At 39.6% G+C, this 20,618-nt stretch overlaps 1 protein-coding gene and 1 pseudogene across 2 annotated transcripts in view; both read left to right on the forward strand.

Annotated features, from left to right (window-relative positions):
* The window catches only part of CDCA2 (cell division cycle associated 2), a gene marked incomplete at both ends in the record, with an annotated part of 48,406 nt that extends 38,899 nt beyond the window's left edge, over window positions 1-9,507 (forward strand). The window contains 2 exons of the mRNA XM_082843566.1: window positions 5,112-5,283; window positions 8,303-9,507. Coding sequence (XP_082699692.1) covers window positions 5,112-5,283; window positions 8,303-9,507 — 1,377 coding nt within the window. The remainder of the gene's footprint in view (window positions 1-5,111; window positions 5,284-8,302) is intronic.
* Window positions 9,508-14,775: 5,268 nt separating this feature from the next.
* The window catches only part of LOC309963839 (glycerol-3-phosphate phosphatase-like), a 39,675-nt pseudogene continuing 33,832 nt past the window's right edge, over window positions 14,776-20,618 (forward strand). Inside the window, exon 1 of the transcript in view lies at window positions 14,776-14,821. The product of the transcript in view is annotated as a glycerol-3-phosphate phosphatase-like (transcript). The remainder of the gene's footprint in view (window positions 14,822-20,618) is intronic.

Raw genomic sequence — 20,618 nt, forward strand, 5'->3', positions numbered from 1 at the left:
GCAATGGATTAAAACACTGGCATCAAATATGAAAAACCAATTTCCTCATAATTAAAAACTAACAGCAAAACTTAAAGGCCACATTAGAAACTGTCTAGGGCATCAACTCTTTTATTTTCAGGGTTTTTGTTTTTCTTGGAAAGTGGAAAATAAAATTTGAGCTCTATTTCAAGTAAACAAATAACTGATAAGGGAAGATTCTTTATCGAAGAATTTTCACTAGTCAAAAAGACCGGTTCACAAAAGCTGTTGGATGTTAGGTAGAAGCCAATGGGGGAGCCAAAGGTAATGGATGGATGGGACTGGACACCTGAGAGCACTGGCCATTCATAACACCACACAAGGAGAGAATATGAGCCTCCTGGTGCAGTGAGGACCTCGATAATCTTCCATGAGATGGTCTTTCCAACAAGCATGAAAGCTGAATTGAATCAAGCCTGGATCTAATGACCAGTGGATAGGAAATACCAGGGGGTGGAGGAACATAAAAACACACATGATTGCAGTTACCCAAATCCAGAGCTTCTCAGCTACTACAGGATAAATGCCTCAGAACATTCACCAAATAACAAGGGGGAAAAAAAGAGCCATAGATCAAAGGAAATCCATCAACCAAGTGGCATATGTGGAGACCTTGTTGGGATCCTGATTTGAACAATTGTAAAAAGACAATTAGGGACAAATTAGAGAAGTTTGAACTCTGAGGAAATACTAGGGAAAACTGCCTATCATTGTTTTTGCATCTAAATTTTTATTTTGATATTGTTTTCGAGATGCATTCTATTGCAAGAATAATTAGAAAGATCCCAGACACCCTTTGCCCAGCTCCCCACAATGGTGACATCTTGTAAAACCATTATACAGTATCACAGTAGTACAATATCAAAATACAGTCAAGATGCAGGACATTTCCAGCGCTGCAAAGATCTCTTCTGGTCTGCAGCTGTGTCCACTTCCCACTGTCAACCCCCACCTTAACCCGTGGCAACCACTAATCTGTTCTCCATTTCTTTCATTTTGTCATTTCAAGAATATTTTGTAAGTGGAATCACACACTGTAACCTTTTGGGACTGGCTTTTTTCACTCGGCAGCATTCTCTGGAGATTTGTCCAGATTTGTGTGTATCAGTAGTTCCTTTTTTTGCTGACTAGTATTTGTCATTGTTATAAAAAGAAAAAAGTAATCATTTCAGTATATATCTATCTATCTCAAGTCATTACCTTGTATACCTTAAACTTACATGCTGTTATATGTCAATTATATCTCAAAGCTGGAAAAGAAATAAAACTCCATTGTAAAAGAGGAAAAAAATCAACAATAAAATACAATGCCAGGGCTTCCCTGGTAGCGCAATGGTTGAGAGTCCACCTGCTGATGCAGGGGACACGGGTTCGTGCCCCGGTCTGGGAAGATCCCACATGTCACGGAGCGGCTAGGCCCGTGAGCCATGGCCACTGAGCCTGCGCGTCCGGAGCCTGTGCTCCACAATGGGAGAGGCCACGACAGTGAGAGGCCCGCGTACAGCAAAAATAATAATAATAAAAAAAAATACAATGCCGGGTAATAAAATGTTCCACTTTTTTGGTGGAAAAAAAAAGAAGTCCTTATCTCTTAGAGATACTGTAGGATCTTTAGATGAGATGATGTAATGTCTGGGATTTGCTTTAAAATAATCTGAGGGAAGGGGCTTATATATGAATCATGATTTCCATGTGTTAGTAATTATAAGAGCTAATTGTTGGGTATGTGGGGTTCAAGATACTATTCTATTTTTGGGGTGTTGGAAATTTTCTGTTATTAAACATTAAAAATACAGCAATCTGGGGCTTCCCTGGTGACGCATTGGTTGGGAATCCACCTGCCAATGCAGGGGACACGGGTTCGAGCCCTGGTCTGGGAAGATCCCACATGCTGCGGAGCAGCTGAGCCCGTGCACCACAACTACTGAGCCTGCACTCTAGAGCCCGTGAGCCACAACTACTGAAGCCGGTGTGCCTAGAGCCCGTGCTCCACAACAAGAGAAGCCAATGCAATGAGAAGCCCGTGCACCGCAACGAAGAGTAGACCCTGCTCGCCGCAGCTAGAAAAAGCCCACGCGCAGCAACGAAGACCCAATGCAGCCAAAAATAAATAAATAAGTATATATATATATAAAAAAAAAATACAGCAATCTCAGCCCCTTATTTAGAGAGATGGAGCCAGCCACAGGAACTAAAAATGGACCATTAAATAAGTGAATGGCAGGGACAGGGAAATGTTTGCTTTTCACCAGAAGCTTTCCTGTTCAGTTTGATGTGTTGCCATGTACATTAATTATTTTTAAATAATTTTAAAGCTACTCTCAGAAAACAGTTTGACTTAATTGTGAAAATAACACGAGAAGTAAGCATTTACTTCTGTTGCATGACCTCCTCCACTGTATGAGAAGAAATACTGGTGATTTGGGAGTAAATAGAAACCTTTTAGGTATGATATCTTCAGTTGTCCTTTGTCTCCTCCAAGTCATAAACCAGTCTCATCATTTCTAGATCACGGGGCTCCCCGAGGATTCCAATCACACATGGCTTCTCTTGTTTACTACAGTCTCAGCAAGGCTTTTTGTATTGGAGTAAATTCAAATTTTACTCCAATAAGGTTGATAAGGTTCTAGCCTTTGCAGATGCAACCTTCTTGTGGATAAGATAAGCGTTGCTAGATATATTTTCATGACAGACCACAGGTGCTTTCATCTTTTTTCTTTTTGGGTGGTGTCCTCCTGGCCCATGACCATGAAAAAAATAATATTAGTCTTTCATCATGGTTAGCAAATTTTATGAAGTTTGTACCTTTTTTTTCACAATCATTCATTCATTTGTTCACGTATGTTTGTTGAGAAGCCACTAAAGTGCCAGGCGCTGTTGCAGGTGCTTTTGCAGTTAAGGTAAACAGAGGTTTCCAAAATCCTGCTAAAAGGGTATTTACCTGAGCTATGAATCAGAAACTGTTCTGGAGGTTATAACCTGATGACATTGATCACAGTATATTAACCAACCTACTAGGGCCTGGGTCACACAGTAATACTAAGAGCATAATTTAGTATTACAAATATTTTTCTCCATATCAATACTCAAAATAGTAAGAAGGAATTTAAAAGAAAAAGAATAGCTAACACATAGCCCTTACCATCAATCAAGCCATACTTTACCCATTTCACATATATTAACATATTTAATACTCAGCACAACTTTCTGTGGTATGTGCTTTTGTGGTTCCCATTTTGCAGATGAGAAGAATGAGGTACAGAGAGGTGAGGTAACTTGCCTAAGATTATAAAGCCATAAAGTGGCAGGGTCAGGATTTGAACCGAAGGTGACTAACACGAAGCCAAATGTTTCTCTCTTGCAGTTCATCTGTGGAGCCCAAGTCAAGATTTTTCTCTTTGCTTCCATTTACATTGTCCATGCTGTTATTTTCCCAACTGTTTCTTGGAAGTCAACAGATGTTCCCTGAAAAAAATGTTTCATGGAAAAATATTTAGCCCAGCATTTTTCTAACATATATAGAGGTTATTTATACCGAGGACTTCTTAGAGGATTTAACGTTAAGTGTATATTGTAAATCACTAAGAGGAACATTTATCTTGTACAGTTCTAAAATTATTTTTCCATGGAATGTTTTTTCTTGTTTTGTTTTTACAGGATATCTATAAATATCTCAAGGAACTTATAGTTTTGTGCCACTTCTGTGCTCTCGAATATCTTCCACACCATTAGTTTCTGTGCTGTCACCCAAACGATCTTTCTTAAATGCAAACTCAGATATCACTCTCTAAATCACCATGTGGTGAACCCTCGTGGCTGTCAGGCTCATACTTATTGCAGAGAAGGGCCCTGCTTGCTTTGTTGGCCTCTTCTGCCACTTCTCTGTGGGTTCACTGACCACGTACAGCTAATTGCAGTTCCCCCTTTGCTCTGTGCCACCTCCCTTAGACCTGTTCCGTATGCCATTCTCTTTCCTTTGAAAAGCCCTTCTGTGCCACTGTCATCCTCAACCAAAACAATTCTCACTTGTTGGAAGACTTGGCCTAGACATTCCATTTCCTGTGGAGCCTGTCTTGAAAACCTCCTGTAGGCCAGGTCTCTGTGTTCTCAATCTGTGTAGAGCCTGTCCTGGTCTGTATGTATTAAAATTAGACCAAGAGTTCCCTAAAGACCACTTCCTGTTTGTTTTTATATCTCATACCTAGCAAATTATTACCTGCACATAGCAGTTTCTCAGTAAATCTTTGAATGGATGCCATTTTCCAGAAGCTGTAATTGTTAACAGTGTGTTCCTTATGTTGACCTAAAATCTGGTTCTTTCCAATATTATGACGTTGAATATATTTCATTTTTGCTCATAACAACCTATTATTTCAATACAGTGTTTGAGTTTCCCTCAAGACTTCTCCATATGAAACTTTTTTTTAACATAGAACATGAGTGCTCAGTTACTGACATGCAGTCAGAATTGAATTGAATACTGCATTCAGATGTTATTAAAACAGTTTTAATTTTTATAGAAACCTATGTTTTCCATCAGTTATTACCAAACCTCTGTCCCTCATCTTCTACTTGTGCTTATTAAACTCCATCTTATTTTGACCTAGTCATTTTCATCTTGATTAGATCACCTGTTGTTTGAAGCAGCTTTGGGTTATCTTCAAATTTTCTGTACACACCTGTGGTTTCTTCATCCAGATCTAGGAACAGAAAACAGTCTCCCCTAGTTTCCAATAGATAACTCATTCTAGGTTAATCCTGAGTCATCGTAACCACATCCTAGTTACAAATTCCTCATGTCTTAAGTCTGTCCAGTTCTACAACATCTCACCTATTTTTCACTTACCCAGAACTTACTTTGGCAAATGCTTTGTGGAAATATAGACCATTACTCTACAATTTGTAAATTGAGTTCTGTTTCATAGTTTGACTTTGTGTAAGCTACCTAGCCCTTTAGCCCTGACTGAGATTCCTACAATTTTGAATGGAATAACTAGTCTTTAAGTTTTTTTTGTAAAAATTAGTTTGAGTCAACATTGTACATGGAGCTACATCTTTCTCAATTACAGTGTTTTAATACATTTTCTCAGGTTTTAAAAAGTTGCAGAAGGAAGAAAGCAAAGGGAAAGAAAAAAGGTGTTCAGAAGTCTTTATATGGGGAAAGAGACATTGCGTCTAAGAAGCCACTCCTGAGCCCTATTCCTGAGCTGCCTGAGGCATCTGAGACGCCGCTGGTTCCGAGCATCTGGAGGATGTGTTCAGGTAGCCTGGCCTTTTCCTGTTGTCGATATTGTATCTCTTCTCTCCTCCCTCTTTGTTGCTATTTCACTCTCTTTTTTCCCTTCTTCCCATTCATTGTGTAAAGAGTACATAAATTTAAAATAGCAACTTTCCCTCCTATTCCCACAAAAATTTTAAGTTAAAGAAGCTGTCGTTTGTAACTTTCACCTAGACCCTTTTCAGAACCTGTTGGACACTCTGGATCCTCCCCCCAGAAAAACTCAGGCACAAAATATTACATATAATTTTAGGGGAAAGAATTTCCTTTCACCCTGTTTCTTTTTGCTTTTTAAAGTGTTTTGGTAAAGTAAAATGAATTGTTTGGTGTTGTAATCCATCACTAAAAGTCAACAAGGTGATGGCTCAGTAATAGGTATATCTTCTATGGATTAAGAATAAAAATTAAGGGCTTCCCTGGTGGCACAGTGGTTGAGAATTTGCCTGCTAATGCAGGGGACACGGGTTCGAGCCCTGGTCTGGGAAGATCCCACATGCCGCGGAGCAACTAGGCCCGTGAGCCACAACTACTGAGCCTGCGTGTCTGGAGCCTGTGCTCCGCAACAAGAGAGGCCACGACAGTGAGACGCCCGCGCACCGTGATGAAGAATGGCCCCCTCTTGCCACAACTAGAGAAAACCCTTGCACAGAAACAAAGACCCAACACAGCCAAAAAGAAAAATAAATAAATTAAAAGAAGGCTCAACATTTAAATAAATAAAATAAAACAAAAAAACCTTGCCCTCTGATGTTTCAGTAGAGTTGGCACTGCTAAGCATCTTCTAGAAATAACATTTATAAATTGAACTTGATTACTTGGAAAATTTTGTTTAAAAGGAAGATTAAGTCTGTTGGTATCCTGATTAGACAAAAATTGGATTGGAGTTGCATCTGGTTGGTAATGCTTGAGTTTAAATTGACTAAATCATGCTGAAAAGCTGGAGTGTGTGTTCATTTCGTGTGTGAATTTTGTATGTAATCATTCTTAAGATAGCTGCCTTTGTCAATCACCACATATTTATAGCCTGCGTCCCATTTGCAGCATAGCACGTAGGATCTATCATAGATTCGAGGACGAATATGGTACATGCCATTATAGACTCTTGGCCTCTGCCTACTTGTTATTTCAGGAACGCCCAAAAGTTTAAACAAACACACGGCCACCCCACATAGACATATTCCTCCGGCCCCGGGGCTCCAGCAGAGGTGGAGCTGTCCTGCCCTAGCCTCTTTCTGTGCTACATCGTGGGACAGGACGTCGGCCACCTCACCTCTTTTAAATCTGGCCTGATGCTGCTTAGCCTTTAGGATTTAGCCATGCTGGCTGCCTTTCCAGGAAAACTCTTTGTTCACCTTACACCTTTACCACCTGGTTTATAACGATCTGTCCACCTCCCTCCCCTGCAAGTTGCCTTTCCCTTGAGACTTATTTTCGTTATATCTGTAGTTCCTAACAGTTTCCTTTTTTCCAAAGATACTTGAACAATGACTGTTAGTGTATATTTTACATCTTGCGTCTTATTAGAGAATTTCTTTTCAAAAATACATGAAACACTTTTTATCAGTAACCAATGGTTTCATCTGCTATGAGGGTCTAAAGCCGTTCTCTCTCTCTCTCCCTTCTTTCCTGTCTATTTCTCTCTTCCTCCCTCCATCCCTTTCCCCTACCTTCCTTTTCTAGTATGTTAATTTCACGAAAAATACACGAATATCAATTTTTAAAGTTGTATAAAGAGCTCAGTTGACAGATTGGTTGGTTGATACCAAGGGCCCCCTGCCCTATGTTAATCTCTAGCTTTCTGTGACATGATTGTAAGTACCCAAATCCCGGATGTATATATACCTTTTCACACTGAAATGTTTTTTGTAGATTTTTGGCTCAGCTTATGTTTTATCTTTCAGTTTTTTTTTTTAAATAGTCTTTATTTTTTTTATTATTATTATTTTTTTTTTGCGGTATGCGGGCCTCTCACTGTTGTGGTCTCTCCCATTGCGGAGCACAGGCTCCGGACACGCAGGCTCAGCGGCCATGGCTCATGGGCCCAGCCGCTCCGCAGCATGTGGGATCTTCCTGGACTGGGGCACGAACCCGTGTCCCCTGCATCGGCAGGCGGACTCTCAACAGCTGTGCCACCAGGGAAGCCCTATCTTTCAGTTTTTATTTTGTTTAAAACATTTTTATACTCCTTTGACTGACCAATTAAAAACTTTATTATGTGAGATAACCAGAGAGATGGCTTCTAATAGTACTGAGATTTAGAACTCATAAAGCCTAGATTCACTTAGGCTGTGTTATGTGACTTTAAAACCTTGATGATGTGTTTTTCACCTGTGATGTGACACCGTGTGCCAGAAACACATGGCAGGGCCCACATGGCGTGTCTTCCTGGAGGGTGAATTATATTCAGAGATTGGCAGGGAAAGGGAGAGATTTCTAGAATATTGAAACAACCAGGGCTCTTTTTGAGAGTTTGGTGCAGTTTAATGTTAATTTTTTAAACACTGGGCATAAGACTTGAGTGTCTTCAGAAGTACCTTTTTAGCTAAGTCCTCAAATTCCCCAGAATTCCAAGTTTTTTCTCTTCTATTTCAAGGGGGAACATTGATGGAAAAGTTTCAGAAGCATGATGTTGCCGATTTTCAGTAATTCATTTTTTGGGAGATAGGAAGTGTGTCTGCCTCATGCTAATTGACCTTGTAGAATGGGAAGCACATTAGAATAGAGGAAGCAATTTCAGATACAGTTCTCATTTCCATGGTCTCAGGTTATATGCTTTATTAATTCATGCATTAAGTACATATTTTCTTAACCTGTGGGGTGAGGAAGAACTGAAAGAGAAAGAACGATGACAGATGGGGACAAGTACAGGGTAGCATTTGTAGGTCTTGGCGATTTCTTTGAAAGCTTGACACACAGAATACAATTTGACACCTGTTTGATTTGTGAAAGTTTATTTCCACTGTTACTTTTTAATTCAATTTAAACTTATTTACATGCCCATAGATGATTTCAACTCAAATGAGGAACTTGAAGAAGTGAAGCTTCCGAAGAGAAATAATATTTTGCTCCAGAACCCAGAGGATTGGCAGATGGTTCGAGGCTTTAATAAATACGATGTGTCTGAATTCTGCAGCTCTGACATGAAAAGTTCTTCATCACTTATTAATGCTACTTTTGAGCAAGGTTCAAATACAAGTACTATAGAAATTAATGAAAACAAAAATATTCCAAAAGCAGCAATTAAGTTGGAAAGTGAAAATGAACTAAAAACTGAGACTGAGAATGAAAACAGCCATATTTCTTGTCCTTCTGTGACTGAAACACCCATTGTATCAGACAATCCAAAACCTGATTTTACCATGCAGTCCCAAGAACTTACTGCTGCTGGTCAAAATATGGAAAACCTTTTTCAAATCTTTAAAATCTCAGAAGATATAAACATCAAATGTGAAAACCAGGATGACTTCTTAGTCGTTCCAGAAGGAAAACTGCAGGCCAAGCATTTAATGCCCGACTCACAAAAAGAATGTGATTGTTCAGAAGATGTCTTAATTGACCACTTGAAAGAAAGTCAAAGTCAAGGTGAGGATTTGGGAAGAAACTCCATAGCAAGTAGTCGTGGTGTGAGTTACAGAGAAAGGAAATACAGAAGACAGTCCATGGCTTGTTCTGATGGGCAAAGTTTACATTTGGAAAAAATCGAGAATCCCAAACCTTCCTACAGTGTGAGCAGCTCTGTAGAAATTAGTTTAGAAAATTCCCAACTGTATAAAGATTTATCTGACTCCATTGAGCAAACCTTTCAGAGAACAAAGAGTGAAACCAAAGTAAGACGCAGCACAAGGCTACAAAAAGGTTTGGAAAGTGAAGGGCTTGTGTGGATTTCCCTTCCATTGCCTCCCGCTTCCGGCATTTCCCAAAGAACCAAGAGGAGAACAATAGGTACATTTGACAGCAGAAGATTTGAGAACGGGTCCTCCAGGCAAAAACCTTGTGTGCTGCCCTCCACACCAGGTAAAGAAAACAGTGAGGGCTTTGCTGCTGCTGCTGCCAGTCTACCTGGGAGGAGACGGAAGAGCTTTTGTACATCTACACTTGCAGATCCTAAAAACACCACCCAGTCGAGAGGCTACAAAAGAACCACCTTTCTCAACCAGAAGGAAGCTCTCCAAGTGACTTCGAGAGAATCGGACATATCAGAGAACTAAAGCAGTAACTGACATTCCCTGCAGAACGTTTTGGCGAGAGAGAAGGTAACCAACCATTCATGCCTGAAAGATTCTTTCATCCAAGTTCCCATCCTTTGTTCAACCTCAGTGTTTTAAAAGTTTCAAATAAAATTATTTGAGTAGAACCTACTTTTAAGTAGAAATAAGTGAATTTCTCCATCTTTCAAACTGAAAGCGTTGTATTAAACATGTTCTCCCCACAAATGATAAAAGCTTTATTGGTATTCCGTTAAAAAGGATTGCTTTTAGACCTAACAGCATGTCTCTTAAGTTTTATTTCATGTTAGCACATATTTATCACTGAAGGTTTAGAGTTTCTGTTGTAAAAAAAGCATCTTTTAGAATTGACTTATTATATCTGGATGAGAAGAGTGTTTTGTTTTGGTCTTTAACAAATTGTTAGAATTAATGTAACTTTATGAAAATTGAAGGTAATATAAGGTTGAAACTGTTAAAGAAAGTGGGGTGAGGTATGTTTTTATTTTAAAAGATTGCCCCCAAAAAACGGGTTAAAAATTTTAACAAGTAGGAAAGATGGAAATGATAAAATTTGTTTTTTTCCCTTTGGGGTTAAAGTTAAGAGAAGCTTTAATAATATACTTTGTCTCAAATAAAAATTTTATTTTAATAGATTAAAATCAAATCTTAAACATGGGATTTTGGAAAATTCTTTCAATAACCAGAATATTGCAAATCTGTCATTATAAAGTGAATATATAATTTAGAAATAACTAACATGAAAGCATTTTGACCTTCACACAACACTCTTGTATGCTTTGTGGTGTAGGAAGTAGGGGTTTGGTTTTTGGTGAAAATATAAGCAGTCTAGTTGAAGACTCATCTCCCAGATCATTCAGATTAGTCACAGGTAATTTGGGATTGAATTCATGGTTTTCCATTAAAAAAAAAAAATCCAGAAACTCACTTAAAAGACCCTAACAAATTGGTTTACTAACATGAAGCATGGTGGTAGGTTGCTGATTTCTTTTTTAGCATGGCATTTTCCAGCCTTTCTGACTTTTTATTTCACCATACCAAGAGCTAGTACTTGTTTTGGTTTGTCCAGCTAAGCTTCAGCAGTATATCCTATCACAGTTTTGGTGACAGCAGTTTGAAAATCTAACTTGCTATATTTTTAGAATTTGTGAATGCAAGTAAATCATTGTATCATTAAACAATTGTCTTTGAAATCCTTTAAATCATTAAACTCTCCTACTCCTGTGATAGCAGAAACATGTTAACAAATAGGGCTCTCTATAAATAACACAACAGGGAAGAAAGCTCCTGCTGGGCGCCCATTTCCCCTGCCTTAGATAGAGACTATTTGTTACCTTCTTGGCACCAATAGGTCTGGAACTCCTGCTGCTAAAGACTAATGTATTTTACATTAACACTCAAAGTGATCCCCAATTTCTCCTGCTAAAGGGTGGATTGTTTCAAAAATTCTTTTATCTTTACACGTAAATTATTTATGGGCTTTTCCCCCCATTTATAGTTTGGTACGGTTGGCAAATGTCTACCACTGAAAACAAACCAAAAAAAAAAAAACTTCTTATGAAGCTTTTGGTTTTGGTCATTAAAAAAAAAAAAAAAACTTTCAGAAACATACAATATGAGAGGGTTTTGTTTTTTAAAAATTTTTTGTTGTTTGTTCATAGGAAGGTTAAAATTACTGTTATTTTCTACCATTTTTACTGTATGATATATGATCTCAATTGTATTTGAATTTTCAGAATTTCACGTGCTTTGTTTTATTTCCCAAAAAGTGCTAGTGAGGATGAAGGAGACATTTTGGTCTGTGATTTTTTTGGTAGTGATTTTTTTTTGGCTTGTTTTTTCCAATGTAAAATTGTTCTCATTTTCAAGTATCTGCAGTTAGAAAGATAAACACTTTCCAAGTTCTATTCGTTTTAAAATATTTCACTATGAATATTTTGTTGCTATCTGTAAATAACAAATGGACTGTTTTCCTAAAAAGAAGTCTTGAGAAATCAAAACAACTTGGAGGTAGTTTTATCCACCATCTCGTTTGTATCATAAAATTTGTGAAAAGTTAATGATTCCTGTATGTCATCATGCTTGTGTGTTTTTAACTGTTTCTTTCCATTAATGGCTAATTCAAAAATTTGCCTTATCTTTTCTACCGCAGTAACCCTTGACATTTTGCCTTAGAATAGCTTCTACTTTTATCTTTTCCTGCTCCCATAGATTCTTGCTTGTTCCAGAAGATGGCAGCATGACATCTGAAGTTCTCATCCTGTGTGCACTACCTTAAACCAGGGCAGCGCTTCACTGTTGCTACGGTGCTTCCCCTAAACTTTTATTTTCACTCATTTTTATTACAAAAGTCCTATGTGTCTACTGAAAAAAGTAGAGAACTGTGCATAATGAAAAAGTGTCTCCCCCCCACCAAATGCAAGCATCCTGCAGCTACACCTTTCTCTCCCCACCTTTCTAGGTGTCAACACCAGTAACAGCAGGCAAACCTCTTCCAGACCCTTTGCCTGTGTAAACATAGGTTTTGTTGTTTTCTAATGGGATCGCTCTATGTTCCATTTTGCAAGTTAAAAACTTTATTCAACATAATACCATTTTGGGGAGCCCTGGTGCCATTGCAGTCTTTTTAACCCCTGCATAGAATGATATAATTTGGATATCTATGATGTAGTTAGCCATCTCCCTACTGATGGACGCTAGTTGCCTCCAGTTTTTTGTAATTGAAAATTATGCCACACTGGGCCTGCGTGACGATGTAAGATAAATTCCTTGAAATTAAAATTAAGTGGTTATTCGGTTCTTTTCTCTGGATCTGACCTGGCAAACACGTTGCTTCCACTTTCTCTCACTGAATGCCTCCACCCCCCAACGCCCAGACTTCAGCTGTAGACCTGGCATAACAAGGAGGAAATACTTAATAATGCCTGATTTGTGCTTTGTATTGAAAGAGCTGTTGTTTTCCTTTTCCTTTTTAAAGTCAGGTTTATTGAGGTGTCATTCACCTACAGTAAAGTTTACCCTTTTAAGCCTAGCAGTTTGAATGTAACCATGACACCCCCTGCCCCCAGTCAAGGAGTAGAACATCCTCATCACCCGGAAAGAAGTTTCGTCCTGCCTCTTTGCAGTCAGTCCCTCTCCCCCAACCCCAGCCCCTCACAATCACTCACCTGAGTTCTATCCTTATAGTCTTGCCTTTTCCAGAATGTCATATAAATGGAACCATACAGTGGGTATCCTTTTGTGTCTGCCTTTTTAAACTTCGCATAATGCTTTTGAGGTTCATCCGTGTTGTATAAGTGATCGGTTCCTGTTTGTTGCTAAGTAGTATTCCATTTTATGGATGTATCAACAGTTTATCCATTCACCAATTGATGGATATTTGTGTTGCTTCTATTTTCTGGCTATTATAAATAAAGCTGCTATAAACATTCACATATGGATCTTTTTTATAGACACATGTTTTCCTTTATCTTGGGTAAATACCTAGAAGTGGGATTCCTGGGACGTATGGCTGGGGTCCGTTGAAGTTTCTAAGAAACTGCCAAGCTTTTCCATAGCAGCTGCACCAGTTTGCATCCTCACCTGCAGCATATTGTTTCAGTTGCTCCGCGATTTCATCATCACAAGGTGTTGTCAAGGCCTTGTTCCTCGTAGGCATTCTAGTAGGTGTGCAGTGGTATCTCAATGTGATTTTGGTGTGTTATTTCCCTAATGACGAATGATGTTGAACATCTTTGTTTTCCTGTGCTTATTTGCCATTCTTATATCCTCTTTATTGAAGCGTCCATTTAAACCTCTTGCCTATGTTTCCTTTTGTTGATATTGTTGTCTTGTTTTTGAGATGAAAGAGTTCTGTGTATATTTGGATATAGTTCTTTATTGGATATGTATCTTGCACATATTTTCCCCCAGTCTGTGGCTTGTGTTTTTTCCTAGAGTGTCTTTTGAAAAGCAGAGTTTAATTTTGATGTAGTCTAATTTATCTTTTTTTTAATGGATCATACTTTTGTGTCTTAAGAAATCTTTGACTAACTCTAGGGTACAAAGATTTTCTCCTGAATTTCTTCTAGAAGTTTTAGAGTTTTAGCTCTCAGGTGTTAGATCCACTTTAAGTTTTGTACAATGTATGAGATGAAGTTGTTTTGGGTTTTTGTTTGTTTGTTTGCGGTACACGGTCCTTTCACTGTTGTGGCCTCTCCCGTTGCGGAGCACAGGCTCCGGACGCGCAGGCTCAGCGGCCATGGCTCACAGGCCCAGCGGCTCCGCAGCACATGGGATCCTCCTGGACCGGGGCACAAACCCACGTCCCCTGCATCGGCAGGCGGACTCTCAACCACTGCGCCACCAGGGAAGCCCCTGTTTTGGGTTTTTTAGTGGAAGTCATTCAGCACCATTTGTTGAAAAGATTTTGCATTCCTTATTGAATTACAGTGGCACCTCTGTTGAAATCAGTTGACCTTGTATGTGTAGGTCTATTTCTGGACTTGATTCTGTTCTATTGATCTCTATGTCTGTTCTTAAACCAGCATCACACCATCTTGATTACTATAGGAAAGCTTGCCTTCCCCTTTACTGTGAATCTATGTCATAGTTTTTGTTTAAAGTTCTGTTTGTGAAGGAGGAGGCCAGTAGAAGCAAAAGATTGATCAACCAATTCTATGTGGAGCCTACAATTACACCCAGACATACATTATCATTTAGGGCAAAAAGTCAGTAATAATAAGCTGTCAGAAATATGGGCAGGAAACCAACTTTCTTGGGGTACCTATACACTCAGCCCAACTTCTCATATAAACGGGTTTGCTACAGTTCATGATTTAAAATTGTCACCCTGAGATGCTAAGATTTAGTCATTGAGAAAAATTCTCCTCTTGACCCCTGTGTAATATATACGAGTAAGAAAATGAAATGAGTTGAATTAAAATAAGGTTCAAAGTTGTTTGCTAAAAATTAAATTGTCTAATAAGTCTGATTCAATTCTTCTCATAAATTAAGATTTTTATTATAGTTTGGTTTAGTATAAAAATTGTCGCTATCCTTACTTGGAAAGTAGCCTTAGCATTTGAGAATTATTTCTTAACATGGGAAAACTTCCCTGCATCAGGTCATCCTGGGTGAGCAGATCGTAGATTCATTAGTACATGTGCCAGGCATTAATTTCTAAATGTGATCACTGCCTTAAAGATGCTCAATTTTCTCTAAAGGGTTGGGGGAGTACAGAATTACAATACAGGGTATGATTATAAAGGAATGCCCAGGACCGTTCCACCCTCAAGTGGCACCAACTTCAGATCAGGTAAGTTTGTCTTGTTTCTTTCTGGAAGAAGTGATGCTTGAACAGAGTTCACTTCTAGGAGTTTTAGAGAAATGGGGATCCCAAAGCAGCATTCTATTCCAAATGTCTTTTCCTTATTATTTACTGAGACTAGGCAGTGTTAAATTGGCTTCATCTCACACACATTTTTAAGTATTTTTCTTCCGATTATATTCTAACCTATGAATGCATCCGGATGAAGCATGGATTCAAAGCTAGAGATTGTGGGGCTTCCCTGGTGGCGCAGTGGTTGAGAGTCCGCCTGCCAATGCAGGGGACACGGGTTCGTGCCCCGGTCCGGGAAGATCCCATGTGCCGTGGAGCGGCTGGGCCCGTGAGCCATGGCTGCTGAGCCTGCGCGTCCGGAGCCTGTGCTCCGCAACGGGAGAAACTAGAGATTGTGAATTGTCCATAACAAAGTTTTAAAGAAATCTCGCTCCTTAAATCCTTCTGCATTTCTATCTTTTGTGCTACCAGATTTCTTTGTAGTATGTCTGAAAGGTTGACTCTGGACTTAGATTCTTAGATCAAGTAAGCAGATTTTAGGGGATGAAGTTAAATTACGATAAATAATTGCACATACAAAAAGATAGTGAATTTCTTTTTCTTGGTCTTAGATTTATTTGAAGATTATTTTTAGAGCCTTCACTTGGCTCCAGAAGGACTCGTCGTACTGTGGCCTAACAATTTCAAGTTTGTATGATTTTTCACTGGTGTGTTCAATTCTGTGCATTCTTTGATGCTTTTCTGTTTTTTTATGAAATTGTGATACAAACTACAAATAACCTAATAGCTTTAGTGAGAAGATAAGTAGTTACTGCCATTCTCGTGATACATTTTGCGGTACGCGGGCGTCTCACTGTTGTGGCCTCTCCCGTTGCGGAGCACAGGCTCCAGACGCGCAGGCTCAGCGGCCATGACTCACCGGCCTAGCTGCTGCGCAGCATGTGGGATCTTCCCGGACCGGGGCACGAACCCCCGTTCCCTGCATCGGCAGGCGGACTCTCAACCACTGTGCCACCAGGGAAGCCCTTGTGATACATATTTTTGTCCCATCTTCAACCAAGATCATACTTAGCCTGGCTATGACCTTAATTTTAAGATTTATTAGAAAGGTTTTTGGAAAATTTTAGGATATTGGGAAGCAAGTATTTTTTTGGAACTGCTTCTGTTTTTTGATACTTGAAGCATTATATCACTTATATGAAAAGGAAAAATAAATGAGCATGCACATTAAAAAACAAATACAAGTTTGCATTTTCTAAGGAGTAGGTTGGGAGTTCCAAAATTTCCAGTGAACAGTTTGAAAGCAGCCTTCTTAAATCTTCCCTTTTCTCATTTGTCCATGGCACAATGTTGTCTGACTAAATGGTTTAATTGACTTTTCTATGATACAAGTAGCCTGCTGGGGAGCAAACAGCTAGCTTTTGGGTTTTAAATGTAATTCAAGAAAATTCAGACTTTATCATTTTGTTCTAAGTTCCAAATTTCTAACTCTATTTGCATGTGAGTTTTTTAAGCTCCAAAATGTAAAGAAAGCAGTTAACATCCAATTACATCTCATAATTTCTTCATTCTCACAGCTTTATTCACCCACCTAAAATTTGCTTTTTAAAAAAAATTCACTTTGGCAGTGTCCTGTCCTGTCAAGTGTAGTGATCTGTTAGTAGCGTCTTTATTTTTGACATTTAAAAACAAACTGCATTTCCAGTGTTCTGATGTCCCGGATGCTTGCTGGTAAACACAAAGTAAATGTCAATTTTTTCTCTATTTAGACACATCAAGTAACTGCTAAGGAGCATCAGATGTCTGAAAAACTAGGTCCTTTCAAATGTATGGTCCAAACAGTGAAATAATTTTTTTTTTTTTTGAGTATAAATTTGGTGTCAAACAGTTGAAACTTCCTAGAGAAAGTGAGTAAAAAGATGTTTCAGTTCAAGTAAGTTTAGCTTGGCTGCCAGGCTCTTGGATGTTGCTACGCCTAATGTGAGAACACGTACAATGTGTCCATTTTCCAATTGTTCATAACAAAGCAGTAATCCAATGTGACTAGTCTTTTCTTATTTGAAGTGTACATGGGGAATGAAGATTTCAGAAGGATTCCCTAACTCAAACCTGAAAAACCTGGTGTTAGTCTTGGGTGATTTCCAGTGACCCTGTGACCCCCTTCTTCCTGCCCCCTGTGTAGACTTGGAACTGGGCAGCCATTTTTGTTTTTGGAAGGGAAAGGAGACAGATATAATGAATGACTTTTATTGTGCAATATTTCAAACTCTCTTGAATGCATTCGAATGGGATGGAAACTGTTCTGCCCTATGTCACAGCCAAAACAAACAAAACATATTCCCTAAACCTGGATGTGTGTTTCTCTCAAACTGGCAGTAGTTAGAGCTCAGCTCTCAAACAAGAATTTGGTTTGACAATTTTTAGCCCTTGTTCAACTGAATGTGAGGAGAGGTCACAGCCAAAGCAAATACTGTGGGGAAAAATTAATACACATATTTACAGCTTGCAGGTGGCATTTGTTCTGAAACGTTAGATATTTGTCTTAAAGAATTGCATTTGTGGTAATACTTTTAAATGGACTACTTTTTTTGGCTAGTATTTTTAAAATGAACTTTTCAATAATAATAACTCCTAATGTAAATAAATTCTACAGAAGTCCCTGAAGAGTGATAAATGCTTGAATTTAAGTATTTAAACATTTAGAAAGGCCATTAAGAATCTGATAATTCTAGGAATATCAGACCCAGCAAATATGCCATAAAACTCCCTTGATGGCAGCCTTCTCTGGCCCCCAAAGCACCCACTCTAGTGTTATCAGCGACTCCTTTATGATGATGCCTCCAACCCTGTCTACTGGCCCCAGCCACCCCCACCCAGGTTGTTGCGTGTTCCCACCCTTTGGACCTGTGGGGAGAATCACTCTGCACAATCAAGATAATTCGCTTTGTAATGCGCTGTTGTGCGTCATGACCCGGGCAAAATATGTTTGTTACTAGTCACAATAATAACGTTAAATTTATGGTCACCTACGACCAGCAGGCTCTTGGTTTGTGCCTTACTTGAGAAATACTGAAAATGTAAATTGTTAAGCCAGGCGATCTGCCTCTCAGAACGGTAGAACAGACTTCAATCCACAGTTTAGGTCCTCCTTTAGAAATATAAAATTCTAACTTTCATGGACCGCTCTGTTGAACGATATCAGACATCCGTGTGAACGGAAATGAGCCATTGGATCATTTCATTGGCTGTTAACCTTTCGTATAATAAACACTACAGATAAAACACTGCCTGCATCTTGCATTTTAGTTAGAAATATTGCACGTTACCGCAAAGATTTCTGCTTCCCAAGCATTGCAAGGTCCAATTTTACTCCTATCAACTAGAATGACTGGCATGTCCTGGACGTATAAATCATTTTAAGGAGTAGATGCTTAGCTTTTTGCAGTCTGTCTGGATGGTGAGAAATAGGAAGACCTCCGTGAGTGGGTAGGTGGGTGTTGCTGAGGTCCATGGCTCTCAGGCTGTCAAGGGCAAATGTGAATGTGAGGTTCAAGAGGGGAGGGGAGGGGAGGGGAGGGGAGATGGGGGCGGAAACAAAATTCTTACAAAAAAGCAGGCTCTTATTTTTTCAATTTTAGATGCTGTTTTCCAATTTCTTAGTATTTAAACTTAAATGTGGTAGATGCATGAGTTTCTTGCATTGGGTAGGGTAGGAATTATTGGACCCTCTGGTTTATCTAAATTCTTCCTATTTTCTTTTAACCCTGTGCGAGTGCTGAAGGGTTCCTTTTTTTACCAAAATAAATTTATTTTTAGATTTAAAACTAACGTACCTTCCCCAAACCAGTTGGAGTCTCTCAATTCCCAGTGAGGCTGCCTTTCCCCTCAGATAGAGACAAACAGCCCAACTTTCCTTTAAATAGCTAACCCAGGCCCACCTACCTATACTCATAACCCTTAATCTAGCCTTGGACCCTCCAATTTTTTTTTCCTTTATAAATTTATTTATTTATTTATTTATGGCTGCATTGGGTCTTCGTTGCTCTGTGCGGGCTTTCTCTAGTTGCGGCGAGTGTGGGCTACTCTTCATTGCAATGCGCGGGCTTCTCATTGCAGTGGATTCTCTCGTTGTGGAGCATGGGCTCTAGGCATGCGGGCTTCAGTAGTTGTGGCACACGGGTCACTAGTTGTGGCTCGTGGGCTCTAGAGTGCAGGCTCAGTAGTTGTGACGCGGGGGCTTCTTTGCTCCACGGCATGTGGGATCTTCCCGGACCAGGGCTCGAACCCATGTCCCCTGCATTGGCAGGCGGATTCTTGACCACTGCGCCACCAGGGAAGTCCCAGACCCTCCGATTTTTTGTTTTGTTTTGTTTGTCTTGGCAAGCCACACGATAGGAAAACATACAAAACACCCTTCTATGTTATTGTCATGTATTTTCATGTCTCTGTCATGTATATCTCATATATCTCATACAGAGCAAGACATACTATTATTTCTATCTTATAAATAAGATGAACAAGAGGGAAGTGGTTTTCTCTGCTTGGCAGCCGGCAATGATAGAGCCTGGAAGAGACCAGGGGCCTTTTGTTTATTTCACTTGCTTCAGCTGCCCCATCTACCCTCCAGCACCGAGGTGCCTAAGAAGGCCAGGCCATATGGGTGTTTGTTGGCTGTTCTTGTAAAAGTTTAGTTGGAGGAGCCCTTAAAGTCAATAGCTACTTGGGGTTTTGAAGTCATCCAGAACCTCTCACAAATAGAAGTTGCCTCTATTTCCTTAAAACGAAGTGAATGATGAGTGTTGATTTACGCTTTGTTCTCTAATTTAATTTTTGGGGGGAGAGAGGATTGGGAGAAGGAAAGAAGTCAGAAGAAATACATCTTAAGCTAGAAATCAGGACGACATCTACATTTAGATGCCAACACTTTGAACAAGCAGCGTTCTCAACTCAGGCCCTGAAGTGCGTGCCCAGGGTCCTGCAGCTGTCCTGTAAATGTCCAAACGGATTTATAGCCTGTATTTCTCCAAGAGAGAAAACAATTCTAGGCAAATCTCAAACAGTTCGGAGGCGTGTGTCCTTTGACATTTTGCTGCCTTCCCGGTTCTTGTCCTGCCATCGCCACAAGCAAAGAGCTGTTACTGCCAGGCCAAAGCTGTAACAATATTAAGATGTTTTCCTCAACCTTGTCCCCAGAAAGATACTCAGTTTCCAGAAGATTGTTCTCCCCTGGGCATTACATCATGAATTGATTCAGTTTTTGGAGGAAGAAATTGGACAAAATATAATAGATTACCTCCTGGGGAAGCATACTTAGGTTGTTAAGTATTCCCACCAGAAAACTAAAAAACTGCTTATATATGACTACTCTGTCCACATTTAACCTTTCACCTTATTGCAGCTGAGCAGGGTGCTTTTTTGCAGCAAAGGTTTTTGTTTTGGTGGGGGTCAGAGAGAACATTTCTCCTTTATTTTTTTAAGGAATACAAGTATTCTTTGTTTTTACCATTACCCAGACTTCCTCAGCTTCACGAGCTGCCCCCAGACCCTAGACCAGGTTAGGATGCAGCCACCGCAGAAGGGTGTTCCCATTCAGTGGACAAGTGTGGCCTCCCCGTGGGCCGTGGGAATGGGGACAGGTGGGTTGGGGGAGCTGCTCGATGTAGTTAATTTTCCATAAGGCTTTTTTGGCCTTTGGAGCATCGTGGCCAACAGAGCAGAAGGCCACGCTTGTGGAGTATTTGGGAGACATCACCACGGTCTGTCCCGAGGATAG

The sequence above is a fragment of the Leucopleurus acutus genome (genome assembly GCF_964270905.1).
Source record: "Leucopleurus acutus genome assembly, chromosome: 7".
Lineage (NCBI taxonomy): Eukaryota > Metazoa > Chordata > Mammalia > Artiodactyla > Delphinidae > Leucopleurus > Leucopleurus acutus.